General features: G+C 38.8%; 1 protein-coding gene across 1 annotated transcript; it reads left to right on the top strand.

Moving 5' to 3' along the window:
- The first annotated feature begins 14,232 nt into the window (after positions 1-14,232).
- LOC138398580 (disintegrin and metalloproteinase domain-containing protein 20-like) lies at positions 14,233-16,437 on the top strand. The gene has a single exon (XM_069492887.1). The coding sequence runs from the start codon at positions 14,233-14,235 to the stop codon at positions 16,435-16,437; it is 2,205 nt and encodes a 734-aa protein (XP_069348988.1).
- The last annotated feature ends 418 nt before the right edge of the window (positions 16,438-16,855 follow it).

Here is a 16,855-nt window from a genome sequence, read left to right as displayed (position 1 = left end):
CATAGAAATAAAGAAAAAAGATAGAAGCAATGGAGAAAGAAATAACAGCAAAATCAAGGCTCATATTTCATTTAAAAATCTCTAACTTTTCTTTTAATAATAGAGAAATATGAAGGCACTTCTGACTGTTTAAACAAAAATTCAAAGATCTTTCTGTCAAGATCATAAGCATTAGCTATCACAGCAAAGTATTCCTAGCATGTTCTAACTCACTCTTCAGTGTTTTAAGCAATATTAAAAGTTCATTTTCCCCAGAAGACGTCTCTTTATGTTTCCTGAGCAATGGCAAAGAAAAGACATATATTTTTTTTATTTCAGGGTATTATGGCGGTACAAACATTTTGGTTAAATGTTATGACTTTCCCACACCCAAACCAAGATTTGAGGCATGCCCTTTTCCCCCTACGATGCTCACCTCAGCTATTATGAGTTTACCCACCCCAACCCCCCAATCCCTAAAGAATATTACTACCATGTGAGCACCTTAGTGTTGATCAGTTAGTGCCAATTTGATGGTGAGTAGATGTGTTGCCTATTCTTCCATTCTTGTGATACCTCACTTAGGAGGATGGGCTCAAGTTCTATCTGGGAAAATATAAGAGGTACTAGATCACAGTCATTTTTATAATTGAGTAGTATTCCATTGTATACATATGCCATATTTTATTAATCCACTCAGGGATTGACGGGCACTTGGGTTGTTTCCACATCCTTGCAATAGTGAATTGTGCTGCCATAAACCTTTGAGTGCAGATGTCTTTATTATAGAATGTCTTTTGTTCCTTTGGATAGATTCCTAACAGCGCTATTGCTGGATCAAATGGTATTTCTATTTTTAGCTCTTTCAGGTATCTCCAAATTCTTTCCTACAGAGGTTGCACTAATTTGCAGTCCCACCAGCAGTGTAAGAGTGTTCCTATCTCTCCACATCCTTGCCAGCATTTGTTGTTTTGGGATTTTTTGATAAAGGCCAATCTCACTGGGGTTAGGTGATATCTCATTGTGGTTTTGATTTGCATTTCCCTAGTGATTAGAGATGTTGAGCATTTTTTTTTTTATGTTTGCCGGCAAACTAATATCTGTCTTCTTTTGAAAAGTTTCTGTTCATGTCCTTTGCCCATTTATTGATGGTGCTATTTGATTTTTTTCTTGTTGATTTTTTTGAGTTCTAGATAGATTCTTGTTATCAGCCCTTTATCAGATGTGTACAGAGCCAATATTTTCTCCCATTTTGTAGGTTTGTCTATTCATTCTAATGATAGTTTCCTTGGCTATGCAAAAGCTTTTTAATTTGGTCAGGTCCCATTTATTTATTTTTGTTGCTGCTGTGATTGCTTTGGGGGTTTTCTTCAGAAATTCTTTGGCTAGACCGATGTGTGAAAGGGTCTTCCCCATATCTTCTTCTGGGATTCTTAAATTTTTATGCCTTAGGTTTAAGTCTGTTATCCATCAAGAATTGATTTTTGTAAGAGGTGAGAGGTGGGGAATCCAGTTTCAATGTTCTGCATATAGTTATCTAGTTTTTCTAGCACCATTTATTGAAAAGAGATTCTTTCCCCCAGTGTATATTTTTGTCTGCTTTGTCAAATATTAGACGACCATATGCGGATGGTTTCATCTCTGGATTCTCAGTACTATTCCAAAGCTCTGTATCTCTGTTCTTGTGCCAGTACCATGGTATTTTGGTTCCTATAGGTTTGTAGTACAGCTTGAAGTCTGGTAGACTGAAACCTCCCAGTTTGTTCTTTTTGCTTAAGGTTGCTTTGTCTGTACGAGGTCTTCTCCAGTTCCATACAAAGCGTAGAATTATTTTTTTCTAGATCTGTGAAGAACGATGAAGGTAATTTGATAGGGATTGCATTAATTCTGCAGATCACTTTAGGTAGTATGGACATTTTAACAGTGTTGATTTGCCAGTCCATGAGCAAGGTAGATTTTTACATCTGTTTGCATCTTCTACAATTTCTTAGTGTTTCGTAGTTCTCGCTGTATATGTCTCTCACCTCTTTCGCTAAATATACTCCTTGATATTTAATTTTCTTTGAGGCTATTGTAAAATGTACCATGTTTAGATTTGGTTTTCAGCTTGACTGTTTTGTGTGTATTGATTTTGTATCCTGAGAGTTTACTGAATTCATTTATCAAGGAGTGTCTTGGTTGAATCCTTGGGGTTTTCTGGATATAATATCATATCATCAGCAAAAAGTGAGTGTTTGATCTCTTCTGCCCCCCATTTGGATGCCCTTAATACCCCTGTGTTGTCTGATTGCTCTTGCAAGGACTTCCAGCACTATGTTGAATACAAGTGGAGATTGTGGGAAACCTTGTCTGGTTCCAGTTCTAAGTGGGAATGGCTTCAATTTTTCTCCATTCAGTATGATATTGGCTGTGGGTTTATCATATATGGCCTTGATAATTTTAAAGTATGTCCCATCTATGCCTATTTTTTAAGAGTTTTTATCATAAAGGTGTGCTGGACTTTGTCAAATGCTTTTTCTGCATCCATTGAGATTATCATATGGTTTTAATTCTGTTTCTGTGGTAAATCACATTTATTTTCATATGATGAACCATCTTTACTTCCATGGGATGAAACCCACGTGATTATGGTGAATTGTCTTCCTGATGTGATATTGGATTTGGTTTTCTAATATTGCTTTGAGAATTTTTGCTTGTATACTGATGAGGGATATTGGTCTGTAGATTTATTTTTTTGATGTGTCCTTTCCTGGCTTTGGTATCAGGGAGATACTGGTTTTGTAGAATGAGTTAGGGAGGATTGCGTCCTAGGATAGGTGCCAGTTGTTCTTTTTAGGTCTGATTGAGCTTAACTGTGAATCCATCTGGTCCTGGGTTTTCATTGTTGTTTTGGGGAGATTTTTTATTACTGATTCAATCTCACTACTCTTTATTGGTCTCTTCAGTATTTCTATTTTTTACTTATTCAAGCTTGAGAGTTTGTGTTTTTCCAAAATTTATCCATTTCTTTTAGATTTTCTAGTTTGTAATTACAGAGGTGTTCACAGTAGTTTCAAATAATCTTTCATATTTTTGTGGTATCAGTTGTAATATCTTCTTTTTCATATCTGAATGAGTTTATTTGAATCTTTTCTTTTCTAGTCCTGGTTAATCTAGGAGTGGTCTATTGATTTAGTTTATCTTTTCGAGAACCAGCTTTTGTTTCATTGATCCTTTGTAATTTTTGTTTATTTCCATTTCACTTAGTTTTGCTCTGATCTTTGTTATTTCTTTTCTTCTGATAGCTTTGGGTTTGGTTTGTTCTTGTTCTGTTTCCTTGAGGTATGATATTAGGTTGTTAATTTGTGATCTTTCTGTCTTTTTCATGTAGGCATTTAGTGCTATGAACTTGCTCCTTAGCACTGGTTTTGCTGTATCCCAGAGATTTTGATAGCTTGTGTTGCGTTTGTTGTTGAATTAAAACATTTTTTATTTCTATCCTGGTTTTGTCATTCACCCAAGGATCATTCAGCATCAGGTTGTTTAATTTCCATGACTTTGTGTTGAATTGAATGTTTCTCTTTGAATTGATTTCTACTTTTATTCCACTATGGTCTGAGGAATTACATGGTTTGATTTTGATTTTTTTTGAATTTACTGTGACTAGTTTTGTGGCCCAAGATATGATCATTCTTGGAAAATATCCCATGCACTGATAAGAAGAATGTAAATTCAGTAGTTTTGAGGTAAATTTTCTGTAATGTCTGTTATGTCCCTTTTTGTTAGAGTTCATTTAAGTCCAGTTCTTCTTTATTGATTTTCTGCTTCAGTGATCTGTCTAGCTCTGTCAGTGGAATATTGAAGTCCCTGGAAATTGCTATGCTACTGTGTATTTCTTTGCTTAGATCTAGTAGAATTTGCTTTATGAATCTGGGAGCTCTTGTATTAGGTGCATATATATTTAGGATTGTTATCTCTTCTTATTTAATAGCTCCCTTTACCATTATAGAATGATCCTCTTTGTATTTTTTGTCATTGTTGATTTAAAGTCTATTTTATCTGATATGAGAATGGCTACACCTGTTTGCTTTGGTTTCCATTTGCGTGGAATATTTTTTTCTATCCCTTTACCTTGATTCTATGTTAGTCCTTGAGATTTAGGTGTGTTTCTTTGCGAGAGTCTAAACTTAGGTTGTGTTTTTTCATCTATTTAGCCAGTTTATGTCTTTTAAGTGGGGCATTAAGTCACTTCATATTCAGGGTTAGTATTGATATCTGGGACACTGTTCTGTTCATTATACGAATGACACATTTTTGTTTTATTATTCCTCTTGTGCTATTGATTTTTTTATTACCTCTTTATATTTACCGCTCCATAAGTTATTGAACCAATTTTCTATTGTTGGTCACGTAGGTAGTCTGAAATATTTTTTTTTATTTCAGCATATTATAGGGGTACAAAAGTTTAGGTTTTGTATATTACCCATGCCCCCCACCTCCCCGAGTCAGAGCTTCAAGCATGTCCATTCCACAGACAGTGCATATCGCACTCATTATGTAGGTATACACCCATCCCCTCACCCCGCCTCCGCACATCTGCCCGAAACCCAATTGGTGTTAGTCTCAAATGTGCCCTTAGGTGATGATCAGGGAAACCAATTTGCTGGTGAGTACATGTGGTGCTTATTTTTCCTTTTATTGTTTTATAAGAGCTGTGAGTTTTAACTTTCAGGAGTTTTTACACTGGTGAGTATCAGTTGTGTTGTTCCACGTGCAACACAGTTCTGAGTATTTCCTGTAGGTCAGTATAGTAGTGACAAATTCGCTAGTGTGTGTTTGTCTAGAAATGTCTTCATTTCTCCATTATTTACAAAACGTAATTTTGTAGGAAGCAAAATTCTTGGCTGGCAGTTTTTCTGTTTAAGAAGATTGAAGATGGGACCCCAATTCCTTCTGAACTGTAAGGTCTCCATTGAGATGTCTGCTTTTAGCCTGATGAGTGTTCCTTTTGTAGGGTAGTTATTGCTCTCATCTTGCTGCTTATTGAATTTTCTCCTTCATTTTGACTTTGGTCAAGTTGATGATTATGTGTATTGGCAATGTCCTATTTGCTATGAATCTTCCCAGTGTTTGATGACCATTTTTGTATCTGGATATCTGAATCTCTGGTGATATCAGGGAGGTTTTCCTCAATAATTCCCTTAAATAAGTTTTCTATGACTTGTGCTTTTTCTTTGTCTTCCTCAGGGATACCTATAATTTGTATATTGCTTCACTTCACATAGTCCCATATTTCTGTGAATGTTTGATCATTCTTCTTTATACTTTTTTCTCCATCTTTGACTGACTGTGTTAGTTTGAGGGTCTTGTCTTCAAGTTCTGAAGTTATTTCTTCTGCTTGTCTAGTGTGTTACTGAAGCTTTCTGCTATATTTTGAAACACTTTAAATGACTCTTTCATTTTTTAAGTTGTGTTATTTCCTTTCTTATGTTGTGTAGCTCTTTAGTAAGATTTTCATTGTTTTCACTGATGTTTTTGGGTCTTTGTGTTGGTTTTCAACTTTCTCTTCAGTCCTATTGATCTTATTTGCCATCCATGTTGTCAATTACATTCCTCACATTTTGACAATTTCCTTTTGATTGAGGTCCATTGTTATAGATCCATTGTGATCCCCTTGGGAGTGTTTACCTAGCTTATGTTTTCATATTACCAGGATTCTTTTGCTGATTTATTTTCATCTAAAACCTCTTCTCTTAGCTCGGGGCAAATAGGTTTGAAGTGCACCTTTTCTTCTTTGTTGGGACCTCATCTACTTAGTGAGAAGAAGAAGAGGTACCTAGATGGTCCTTTCAAGACATGTTCTGTAAGATTGACCTGACAGTGGAGGGGTGGATGCACCGAGACCCTCTGATGCAGCTGATATGTGTTGTCCGTTTCCCCTTTGATTGTCTCAGTCTAAGTTTATGCTGGATGGCCTTTGTGCAAAGTGGTGGGTTGTTCCCCAGGCTACTGTTGGAGCTCAGGTTGGAGGCTGGGCAAATACCTCTCCACAGGGTCTGGCATTGGGGAGATAGCTCTGTCTGGGTCTTCCTGCAACAGTGAAGGTGACAGCTGGGCAAGGCTCTCTAGGCAGTGGACATGGTTGCAAGGGTTGAGGTCATTCTCGCCAACCAGGTCCCAGTGTCATGGAGGCTCTGCTAGCCGGTCACTGGCAGAGTGCTGTCCTGTGGGAGAAGTTCCCACCAGGCAGCTCTGGGAGCAATAGGGATGGGACCGCAGGGCTCTGTGGTGTTGCTGCAGTCTCAGAGCCAGAGTTGCAGGGCCTTGTGGTGGAGCTGGAGCCTTGGGACTGGGGCATGGGGTCCTGTGTGCCTCAGATCCAGGCCGCAGGTCCCAGCTGTGGTGCTGGAGCCTTGGGGGTGGGATACAGGACCCATTGACAGTAGGGGAGTCTGCAAGCTGGGGCTGCAGGCCCAGTGGTGGTGTTGGAACCTTGAGGATGGAGCCTACAGGACCCGGTGATGGCACTGGAGCCTTGGGAGTGAGGCTGTGGTGTTGGCTGCTGGGCAGCTGGCACTCTCCCCTTACCCAGGTCTCATGGAGGCAGCTGCTGTAGGACTTCTCAGGTGGTCTGTGGTGCCCAATCTGTTCAGATCCCCTTTGAGGGAGGGATGCTTGGCTCCCAGGCATGTGGTGTTTAAGAGCATTGCTTTCCCTGCTCCCTCCGCAGCTAGCTGGGGCAATGCAGAGGCAGCCGCAAGAAAACCAAGCCCTCTGTAGACTTTGTGTTCTGGACCTGAGAGCCCAGAATGGCATCAGTTACAGTAACCCAGGAAAAGGAGACTCCAGGTCCCTGTTGTGCCAGCTTTCCAGTGCGATGTTGTTGCACAGACTCCAAGCAGCTACCTGATAAGTCTGGAGGTCTGCAGTGGTGGTGGGGACCACCCCCCTCACAGCTCAGGCAACAGTGCCTGTCGGGGGAGCATGGAATCCCAGGATTCTCTTCTCCTGTCCTTCCCCACGTGTGGATGCCTCCCCCAGGTACCTTCTGATCTTGCCAGGTAAATCACCCTGTTACCTTCTCCTTCACTCTGAATGTGCCCTGTCACTTCTCTGATGATTCACAATGCTCTTTTCAAGAAGACCCATCCATAGGTGGGTACCCACCTGCAACTTTTGCTCCTTTCTTAAGTGCAGTGCATGTGGGCTGTATCTAGTCTGCCATTTTGCCTGTCCCCCTGATGTATATTCGTTTTATGCCTAGGTTTTTGAAAGTTTTTTTATCATGAAGTTATGTTGAATTTTATCAAATGCTTTTTCTGTATCTACTGGGATGATTGGATCATTTTGTTTTTCATTCTGTTGATGTGATATATCAGGTTTGTTGATTGGCATACGTTGCATATTCCTTCATCCCCAGGATAAATCCTAAGTGATCATGATGTATTATCTTTTTGATGTGCTGTTGGGTTCAGTTTGCTAGTTTGTTTGTTTTTTTAAGAATTTTTGTGTCTATGTTCATCAGGGTTATTGGCCTATAATTTTGTTTCTTTGTTGCATCTGTGTCTGGTTTTGGTATCAGGGTCATGCTAGTCTTGTATGATTTAGGGAAATTCTGTCATCTTCTATTTTTTGGAATAGTTTGAGGAGAATTTATGTTAGTTCTTTTTTTAAAGTTTGGTAGAATTCAAAGTGAAGCCATCCAGTCCTGGATTTTCTTTGTTGAAAGAAATTTTCTTACTGATTAAATTTCATTACTCATTATTGGTCTGTTCTGGTTTTCTGTTTCTTCCTGATTCAGTCTTCATAGGTTGTATATGTCCGTGAATGTATCCATTTCTTCTAGGTTTCCTAGTTATTGTATTTTTTCAAATAGTCTCTGATGATCTTATGTATTTTGGTGGTGTTAGTTGTAATGTCTCCTTTTTCATTTCTGACGACTTGGATTTTCTTTCTTTTTTTTCTTGGTCAGGCTAGCAAGTGGTTTGTTGATTTTGTTAACTTTTCAAAAAACCAATTGCTAAGTTTATTGTCGCTTTCTATTGTCGTTTTAGTCTCTATTTAGTTTAGTTGAGCTCTGATTTTTATTATTTCTTTTCTTCTATTAATGTCTTATTTGGTTTGTTTTTCCTTTTCTATTTCCTTGAGGTACGTTGTTAGATTGTTAATTTAAATCTTTCTTTTTTTTCAATGTAGGCCTTTATTGGTATAAACTTTCCTCTTAGCACTACTTTTGCTGTATTTCACAAGTTTTGATATGTTGTGTTTTGATTTTCTTTTGTTTCAATAAAATTTTTTATTTCCTTCTTAGTTTCTTTCTTGACCTGATAGTTGTTCAGGAGCATATTGTTTTCTTTTTATGTATTTGTACAGTTTCCAATGTTCGTCTTGTTATTGATTTCTAATTTTGTTTCAAGTGGTCTGAGAAAATACTCGATACAATATCAATTTTTAAAAATTTGTTGAAAATTATTTTGTGTCCTAACCTGTTCTATTCTGATGAATGTTCCATGTTCTGAGGAGAATAATGTATATTCTGTAGCTATTGAATAAAATGTTCTCTGAATGTCTGTTACGTTCAATTGGTCTAATGTGCAGTTTAAATTCATTTTTTTTTTTTTTTGGTTAACTTTCTATGTAGATAATTTGTCTAATGTTGAGAGTGGGGTATTAACGTCCCCAACTATCAATATATTGGAATCTACCTCTCTGCTTAGATCTGGTAGTATTTGCTTTATGTATCTATATTCTAAACATATATGTTTAGAATTGTTAAATCGTCTTGATGAATTGATTCATCATTATATAATAATGTTCTTTGCCTTATTTTTACTGTGTCTAACTTATGTCTATTTTATCTAAGTATAGCCACTCCTGCTGTATTTTGGTTTCTATTTGCATAGGACATTTGTCAATCCATTTATTTTCAGTCTGTATGTATCTTTACAGATGAGATGAGTTTCTCTTAGGCAGCATATTGTTGGGAGATTTTTTTTTTAAATTTATTCAGCTGGCCTATAATTTTTTAAGTGAAACATTTAATCTGATTATATTCAAGGTCATTGTTAATATGTGAGGGCTATTCCTGTCATCTTATTGATTTCTGTTTGTTTTGTATATCATCTGTTCCTTTCTTTCTCTGTTATTATTTATCATTGTGGTTAAGTGGTAACATTTTGGTTTTTACTCTTCCTTGTTTGGGGGACTTTGCTGTACCCGTTTAAAATTTTTTTGGTTTTGTTTTCATCAATGCAGTTATTGTTCTTTCATTTTTAGGTATAGGACTCTCTTAAACATTTCTTGTAAGGCCAGTCTAGTGGTGATGAATTCCCTCAGCTTTTGTTTCTGTCTGGGAAAGACTTTATTTCTCTTTCATTTATAAAAGATCATTTTGTTGGGTGTAATACCCTTGGTAGGAAGTTTTCTTCTTTTGAACACTTTGAACATATTATTCCATTCTCTCTTGGCCTTTAACGTTTCTTCTAAGAAATCTACTGTCTCATGGAGTTTCCTTAATGAGTTAGTAGGTACTTTTGTCTTGCAGTTTTTAGAATTCTGTCTTTGTATTTGCCTTTTGACAGTTTGACTATAATATGCCATGAAGAAGATCTTTTTGACTTATATCTATTTGGTGAGTTTGGAGTCTCCTGAATCTGGATGTCTTACTAGATTTGAATATCTTACTAGACTTGGCAAGTTTTCATCTATTGTTCCTTTAGTTTTCTAACCCTTTCATTTTCTCTTGACCTTCTGGGACTCTGAAAATTCCAATATTTGGTCATCTTATAGTGTTCTGTGTGTCACAGAGGTTTTCTTCATTTTTTTTTTTTTATTCTTTTAAAAAATGTTTGTCTGACTGGCTTATTTCAAAAATCTGTAATTAAGCTCTGAGATTCTTTTTTTTTTTTTTTTTTTGCCTAGATCTAGTCTTTTGTTGAAGCTTGCAATTGTATTTTGTATTCAATTCAGTGAATTTTTCAGTTCCAGAGTTTCTCTTTGGTTCTTTTTTATGATAGCTCACTCTTTGGTACACTTCTCATCTATATCCTGAAATTTTTTTTTTTGCTTCTTTGTATTGCTTTTCAGAAATGTCTTGTATTTCAATAAGCTTCTACAATATCAATATTTTGAGCTCTTTTTCCAGGATTTTGATTTATTTTCGATTTGGATGTATTGCTGGAGAATTATTTTGGTTTTTGGGAGGTGTCATCTTTCCTTCCTTTTTTATCTTTCCCGTGTGCTTACATTGATATCTGGACATCTGTTGAAACAGTCAGTTTTCCCATGTTTTTGAATTTGCTTTTGAAGGGGAGGACTTTTTCCTGAAGACGTGTTCTTGGTATTGGTATGGTAGGGCCCCTTGGTTTTCTTTCTGGGCACATATAGTAGTGTATAGTATGTGAATGATTTCTTTGGCTGTAAACAGCATTAGTGGTGTCTGTGATTTCCTTGGTGGCTTAGTGTGCAGTTGTTCGTGGAGGGTCTGATGAAGTTTTGCTGGGGACTGGGACACCAGGTTAGCCAGGGTTTGGGACCTAGTGGTGGCAGTGATAAGAGACTTAAACGTAAGGCATGAAACCTTAAGAACTCTAGAAGATGTGGGGAAGACCCTTTCAGATATCGGCCTAGGCAAAGAATTCTGGAAGAAGACCCCCAAAGCGATGGCAGCAGCAACAAAACTAAATAAATGGGATCTGCTCAAATTAAAAAGCTTTTGCACAGCCAAGGAAACTATCATTAGAGTGAATAGACAGCCTACAGAATGGGAGAAAATATTTGCTCTCTACACATCTGATAAAGGGCTGATAACAAGAATCTATCTAGAACATAAAGAAATCAACAAGAAAAAATCAAACAATCCCATTAATAAATGAGCAAAGGAAATGAATAGAAACTTTTAAGAAGAAGATAGAATAATGGCCGGCAAACATCTACAAAAATGCTCAACATCTCTAATCATTAAGGACATACAAATGAAAACCACAATGAGATATCACCTGTCCAATATTTTTATGATTTCTTGAGACTTCCTTTATAACCATGGATGTCACCTTTTTTGGTAAATATTTCATGTGCATTTGAACCGAATTTGTGCTGTAATTGGGTGTAGTGTTTTTATGTGTTAATTAGGTTAAGTCAATCAACGTTGCTCGAATTTTCTATTTCCTTATTCATTTTTTTTGTCTTACAGTTTTATCAGTTACCGAAAGAAGAATGTTAATACCTATGGTGGATTTTCTATTTTTCTACCCTTTCATATTTCTCAAGATTTCCTTTATACATTTGGAAGCTATTTATTAAGTAGATACAAATTCCTGTTGAGTTTTGTCATATCAAATACACCCTCTTTATATCTATAACCACTTAACCGCTGCTATTATTATGGTTTCTTCAGGTTTTTTGCCAAAATGAATTATTTAAGTATTGCAGCTATTTTAGAGTAGAAGTTATTTCCTTGTACTTCCGACTTGGAACTTGTCCCCCTAGGGCATGTTGAGATGTGGTTGTGATTTTCATCTAGAGCCATAAAGGGCGGTAGGAGTATGTCTTGAGGAGACTGGACATCCTCTTGCAGAGTAAGTTCTCCAGCTGAGGCCATTACAGGGTCTCAAGCTAGAGGTGGCTAGACTTCTCAGCCACCTTTTGGGCTCTTTTACTAGTAAGGGAGCTCGCGGATACTTGGGGGGATCTAATCAGAAACATCGAAGTCCACCTAGAATTCCCCATTTCAAGTCCCAGTGTGTTTTCCTTCTCAATGTACTAATTTTTCCCACTAGAGTGTTGACAAATGTATGTATTTAGCTCACATTGTAATTCTGGAACCCCTACAGTTATTTTGATTTTTGTTGAGCTTGGTCCTATGGCCAAAGCAGAGATTCTTTCAATTCCACTACTATAAGCTCTCTGTTTCAGCTGAGAATGTATGGTCTTGAGCCTAATTGTGTAAATTGTCCATTATCATTAAATGTAGCTATCCTGCCCCTCAGTCCTTGAGGTACGATAGTCATCATCACATAGTCACTTTGTCCCTTTACGTATTTGTGTCAATAGGGCATTTCATCACAATCAATGTTGAGTAGTAATTTAAATAATTGTGATGCCACTGCATGCCCATCCCCCATTGGATGGGAGTTCAGCAGTGTGTTTGAGGCCATGGACATGCCCAAACCAATCCCGGATTCCCATTTTGTCTTTCTGTCTTGCTTCACTCCTGGTACCAAGTCCTGTGTCTGTCAAGATCCAGTCCGGGAAAGAGAAACCCACCAAGGAAAACTAAGGTAGGAGAACTTTGAAAAGGTATTAAAGGTCTGAAAGGACTAAAAATGAGAACACTGAGGTACACAGAGGTAGGATTCCCAGAAGGAGCTAATAATGCATCCCTAAGAAAGGGGAAACAAAGGGAAGAGGTTGGGGTCATCAAAACCTAGATTGTTTCTAATGGGCCTCATAGGTCTGGACCTGGACTGTAGGGGACAGGGCATTCCTTGGTGGTGCTGGTGATTTAGGATCTCAGGAAAGCGGTGTTGTGGAGCTCATAGCTGGACCTCTTAGAAAGTGATGCTGAGGTAGTGCTGGCCCCTTAGGGACTTGGAAGACGGTCCTCCAAAAGTATGATTTAGTTTTCAGAGGAAGGATATTGCTCACCTGGGGCTGGTATCAAGGCTATTTGTGGCATGGCCTGATAGAGCTGGTAGTGTAACATCTCAGAAAGAGACACTGTCAGGCTGACATTGGTTGCCCAGAGGACTGGAAGATGGGCTTGTTTATCTAGTTCTCAGACTTGCGAGGGAGGGAGCTCTGTTCTGCCGGTACTGGTACCTTCGATGGTCTTGATGGAGCTGGCTCTGGAAATGTGGTATTAACCAGCTATCACCGCCAAAACAAGGAAGCACTGCTAGGGGTACGAAGAATGTAACAGCAAGCAAATAGGAAGTAACAACTTATCCTCTTTTTGCCTTTTAGTGTCCCCCTACTGCCCAACTGGGTAAACTCTTTAGGAAGCCCCCTCCAATGTAGAAATATAATATACAGAATGCTATCTCCAGCTTCACAGAACAAATACAATTTTTTGGTTTAGAATTCAGTAAACAGTTGAGATAGTTAGCATAAGAACTGTTAGTATTATGCTTTTGTTACATTCTTGGTGATAGTAAACAACAACAGATATGGATTCATGGGAAGCCCTCTGATATTTCCACTCTGTTGTGTTTCATTTACTTGTGGCCAACTAAATTGATATCATGACTCACTATGGTTTGTGACACAAATTTGGCAAATGCTGAAATGGTCTAGACTGAGTCCATGAAAAGACGTGATAGGGTTTTGAGGAATTTTTTAATTGCTACTGGAAATAGAAGAGTTAATGACTGATGCAGAAGAAGATTCTCACAGTGGCTGAAGTCCCAGTAATATTAGAGGAAAGACCTTTGGAACACACCAGTGCACAAAATTAATGGGAATGCAGTGTTCCTCCAGGGCTTGTCTCTGTAGTAATGCAACGACGACAAAGACTGGCCTGTCACAAAGATTCTTTGGAAAAAACTTTTGTGTTACAGCCTCATCATATTTCTGACAATGCTTAATATAGGTTATTTTGCTCTCCAAAGCCTTTTTCTTTCATAATCCTCCCCCAGTTTACCCATTCCCATCTTAATATCTCAAACTCTATGACAAATACTAAGGATATTATGAAGAGAGACATGGAAAGGAAATCTGGCAATTGGGATTTCACCTGTTTCAGAGATACATTCCCTGAGATATTTCATCTAGTGATCTTGGTGTTCTCTGGAGGCATCTGGTAGTCCCTGTTAGTTCTGGAATCCCCCATAGGTGGGTACAGTTTCTCTCGACATCATAATGCCAAGGATATTGCTCATGTTCTATACTTCTGGTCTCATTTATGTATCGACCATCACTGTTTGATAATTATCCACCTGGGTTCAATCTTCTTCATTTATTCCACAGGAATCCCCATTCCCACATATATATTAAGAGAATCCCAGGCATTTTCTTGCTTCAAATCAGTCCCGATGTGAGATTCAGTTTGTTTCACTTTCTTCTCTCCCTCTCCTACCCTTCGTATCCCACCCACCCCATCGTAGCTCTTCTTCTTATTTTCACTTTTTATTTTCAGCACTGCAGCTCTGATCGTCCAGCTCTGCCAGGACACAGATCCATCAGGTCAGCCCTGCACCCTCTGTAGCTCAGAAGAAGGAACCAGACCAGCAGTTCCTCACTCCCTGTCCTCTTTTGCTCTGAACAAATGGCTCCATAATGGCAGTGGGTGAGACCCTGCTGTACCTCAGGGCCACCCTTCTGCTGCTCTGGCTTGAGGTGTCTTTGTTCACTTATGGCCACTCTGAGGCCAGGCCCTCCCAGCATTTCAAGTCCCCAGAAGTGGTGATCCCCTCGAGAGTGATCAGCAAGGGCAGAGGTGCAAAGGCTCTGGGATGGCTGTCTTACAGCCTGCAGTTTGGGGGCCAGAGACACATTGTCCACATGAAGCTCAAGAAGCTGTTGGTTTCCACACACCTCTCTGTGTTCACCTACACGGAGGAGGATGCCCTCGTCCAGGATCAGCCCTACATCCGTGATGACTGCTACTACGACGGTTATGTGGAAGGGTTCCCTGAGTCCCTGGTTGCCCTCAGTACCTGTTCTGGGGGTTTTCGAGGAATGCTACAGATAAATGACCTTGCTTATGAAATTGAGCCAATTAGGATTTCTGCCACGTTTGAACACCTGCTGTATAAGATAGACAGTGAAGATACACAGTTCCCACGTAAGAGATGTGGTTTAACAGAAGAGAAAATAGCACGTCAATTGGAGTTGCAACTGTCATACAATTTCACTCTGAAGCAAAGTTCTTATTTAGACCGGTGGACCCACCGGAGGTTTCTTGAGTTTGCAGTGGTAGTAGACCATGGTAGATACGTTTTCTCTGAAAGTAACGTGTCAGTAGTTCAGTTCCAAGTACTTGCTATTATCAATATTGTGGATGCTCTCTATAATGCTCTTAACCTTGATATAATTTTGACTGGACTTGAGATATGGACTGAAAAAAATCCATTTTCTACTAGTGGGGACTTAGATAATGTTGTGGAGGAGTTTGCTATTTGGAAGTATCATAACTTTGATAACCGAGTGCATCATGATACTGCACATCTTCTTATAAAAGAATTCTATGGTGTGAAGCTTGGTGTTGCCTATGTTAAAGGAGTGTGTCAGGTTCCATTTAATTGTGGAGTTGATGTGTTTGAAGACAACAGCGTGGTTGTTTTTTCCGTGACTTTCGCCCATGAGCTTGGTCATAATATCGGTATGATACACGACACTGAATGGTGTGTATGTGGGCACAAATATTGCATAATGTATGCATACAGAACGGCGTCAACTAGATTCAGCAACTGCAGTTATGCCCAATATTTTGACACTAGTTACAGTATTGGATTATGTCTTCACCCTTCTCCAAATCCAGAGAATATCTTTAGGCTGAAGTTCTGTGGAAACCTAGTGGTTGAAGAAGGAGAGGAGTGCGACTGTGGAACCGTGAATCAGTGTGCGAAAGATCCCTGTTGTCTGTTAAACTGCACTCTGAGTCCTGGAGCTGCCTGTGCTTTTGGAATGTGTTGCAAAGACTGCAAATTCATGCCATCAGGAACTTTATGTAGACAACAGGTCACTGAATGTGACCTTCCAGAGTGGTGCAATGGGACATCCCATCAATGCCCAGAAGATGTGTATGTGCAGGATGGGTTTTCCTGTAGTGTTAATACCTACTGCTATAAAACGTCCTGCAGTAACCATGATATGCAATGTAAAGAGATTTTTGGCCAAGATGCACTGGGTGCATCTCAGAGTTGCTACAAAGAAATCAATACCCAAGGAAATCGTTTTGGTCACTGTGGTATCGAAGGCACAATATACGTGCGGTGTTTGACTGCTGATATCCTGTGTGGGAGAGTTCAGTGTGAAAATGTAAGAGAGATTCCCAAACTGATAGACCATACTACAGTGCATCAATTTCACTTCAATGACACGACTTGCTGGGGCACTGATTATCATTTAGGGATGTCTATACCTGATGTTGGTCAAGTGAAAGATGGAACTACGTGTGGTCCAGAAAAGATCTGCATCAACAGGAAGTGTGCCAGTATGGTTCGTCTGTCACCAACCTGTCAGCCTGAGACCTGTAACATGAGAGGGATCTGCAATAATAAACAGCACTGTCACTGTGACAGTGGGTGGGCACCTCCCTACTGTAAAAACAAAGGCTTTGGAGGTAGTATTGATAGCGGCCCACCTCCTGGACACAGCACGGAAGGGATAAACGCGAAGGGAAGTTTGGGTTATATGTCATTATTGTTGCTTCTTCCTTTGATTTCTTTATTTTTATGTTGCTTTTTTGTACTTCATAAGAAAAGGAAAGAAACAAAGAAGAAAGTTGAAGAAGAGCATAGAAACGAAGAAAACGGATAGGAGCAATGTGGAAGGAAATAAGAGGAAATCCAAGGCTTATATTTCATTTTAAAATCTCTAACTTTTCTTTTAATAATAGAGAAATATGAAGGCACTTCTGACTGTTTAAACAAAAATTCAAAGATCTTTCATGTCAAGATCATAAGCATTAGCTATCACAGCAAAGTATTCCTAGCATGTTCTAACTCACTCTTCAGTGTTTTAAGCAATATTAAAAGTTGATTTTCCCCAGAAGGCATCCCTTTATGTTTTCTGAGCAAAGGCACAGAAAAAACAAATATATTTTTTTTATTTCAGGATATTATGGGGTACAAACATTTTGGTTACATGTTATGACTTTCCCACACCCAAACCAAGATTTGAGGCATGCCCTTTCCCCCCTACAACGCTCACCTCGTCCATTTGTTGTGAGTTTACC

The sequence above is a fragment of the Eulemur rufifrons genome, chromosome 2 (genome assembly GCF_041146395.1).
Source record: "Eulemur rufifrons isolate Redbay chromosome 2, OSU_ERuf_1, whole genome shotgun sequence".
NCBI classification, from domain to species: domain Eukaryota; kingdom Metazoa; phylum Chordata; class Mammalia; order Primates; family Lemuridae; genus Eulemur; species Eulemur rufifrons.
This window is presented reverse-complemented; position numbering and strand designations above follow the sequence as displayed.

Bases quoted from the DNA above. Each gene is read 5' to 3' on its own strand.
- LOC138398580 (XM_069492887.1), top strand. From the start codon at position 14,233: ATGGCAGTGGGTGAGACCCTGCTGTACCTCAGGGCCACCCTTCTGCTG.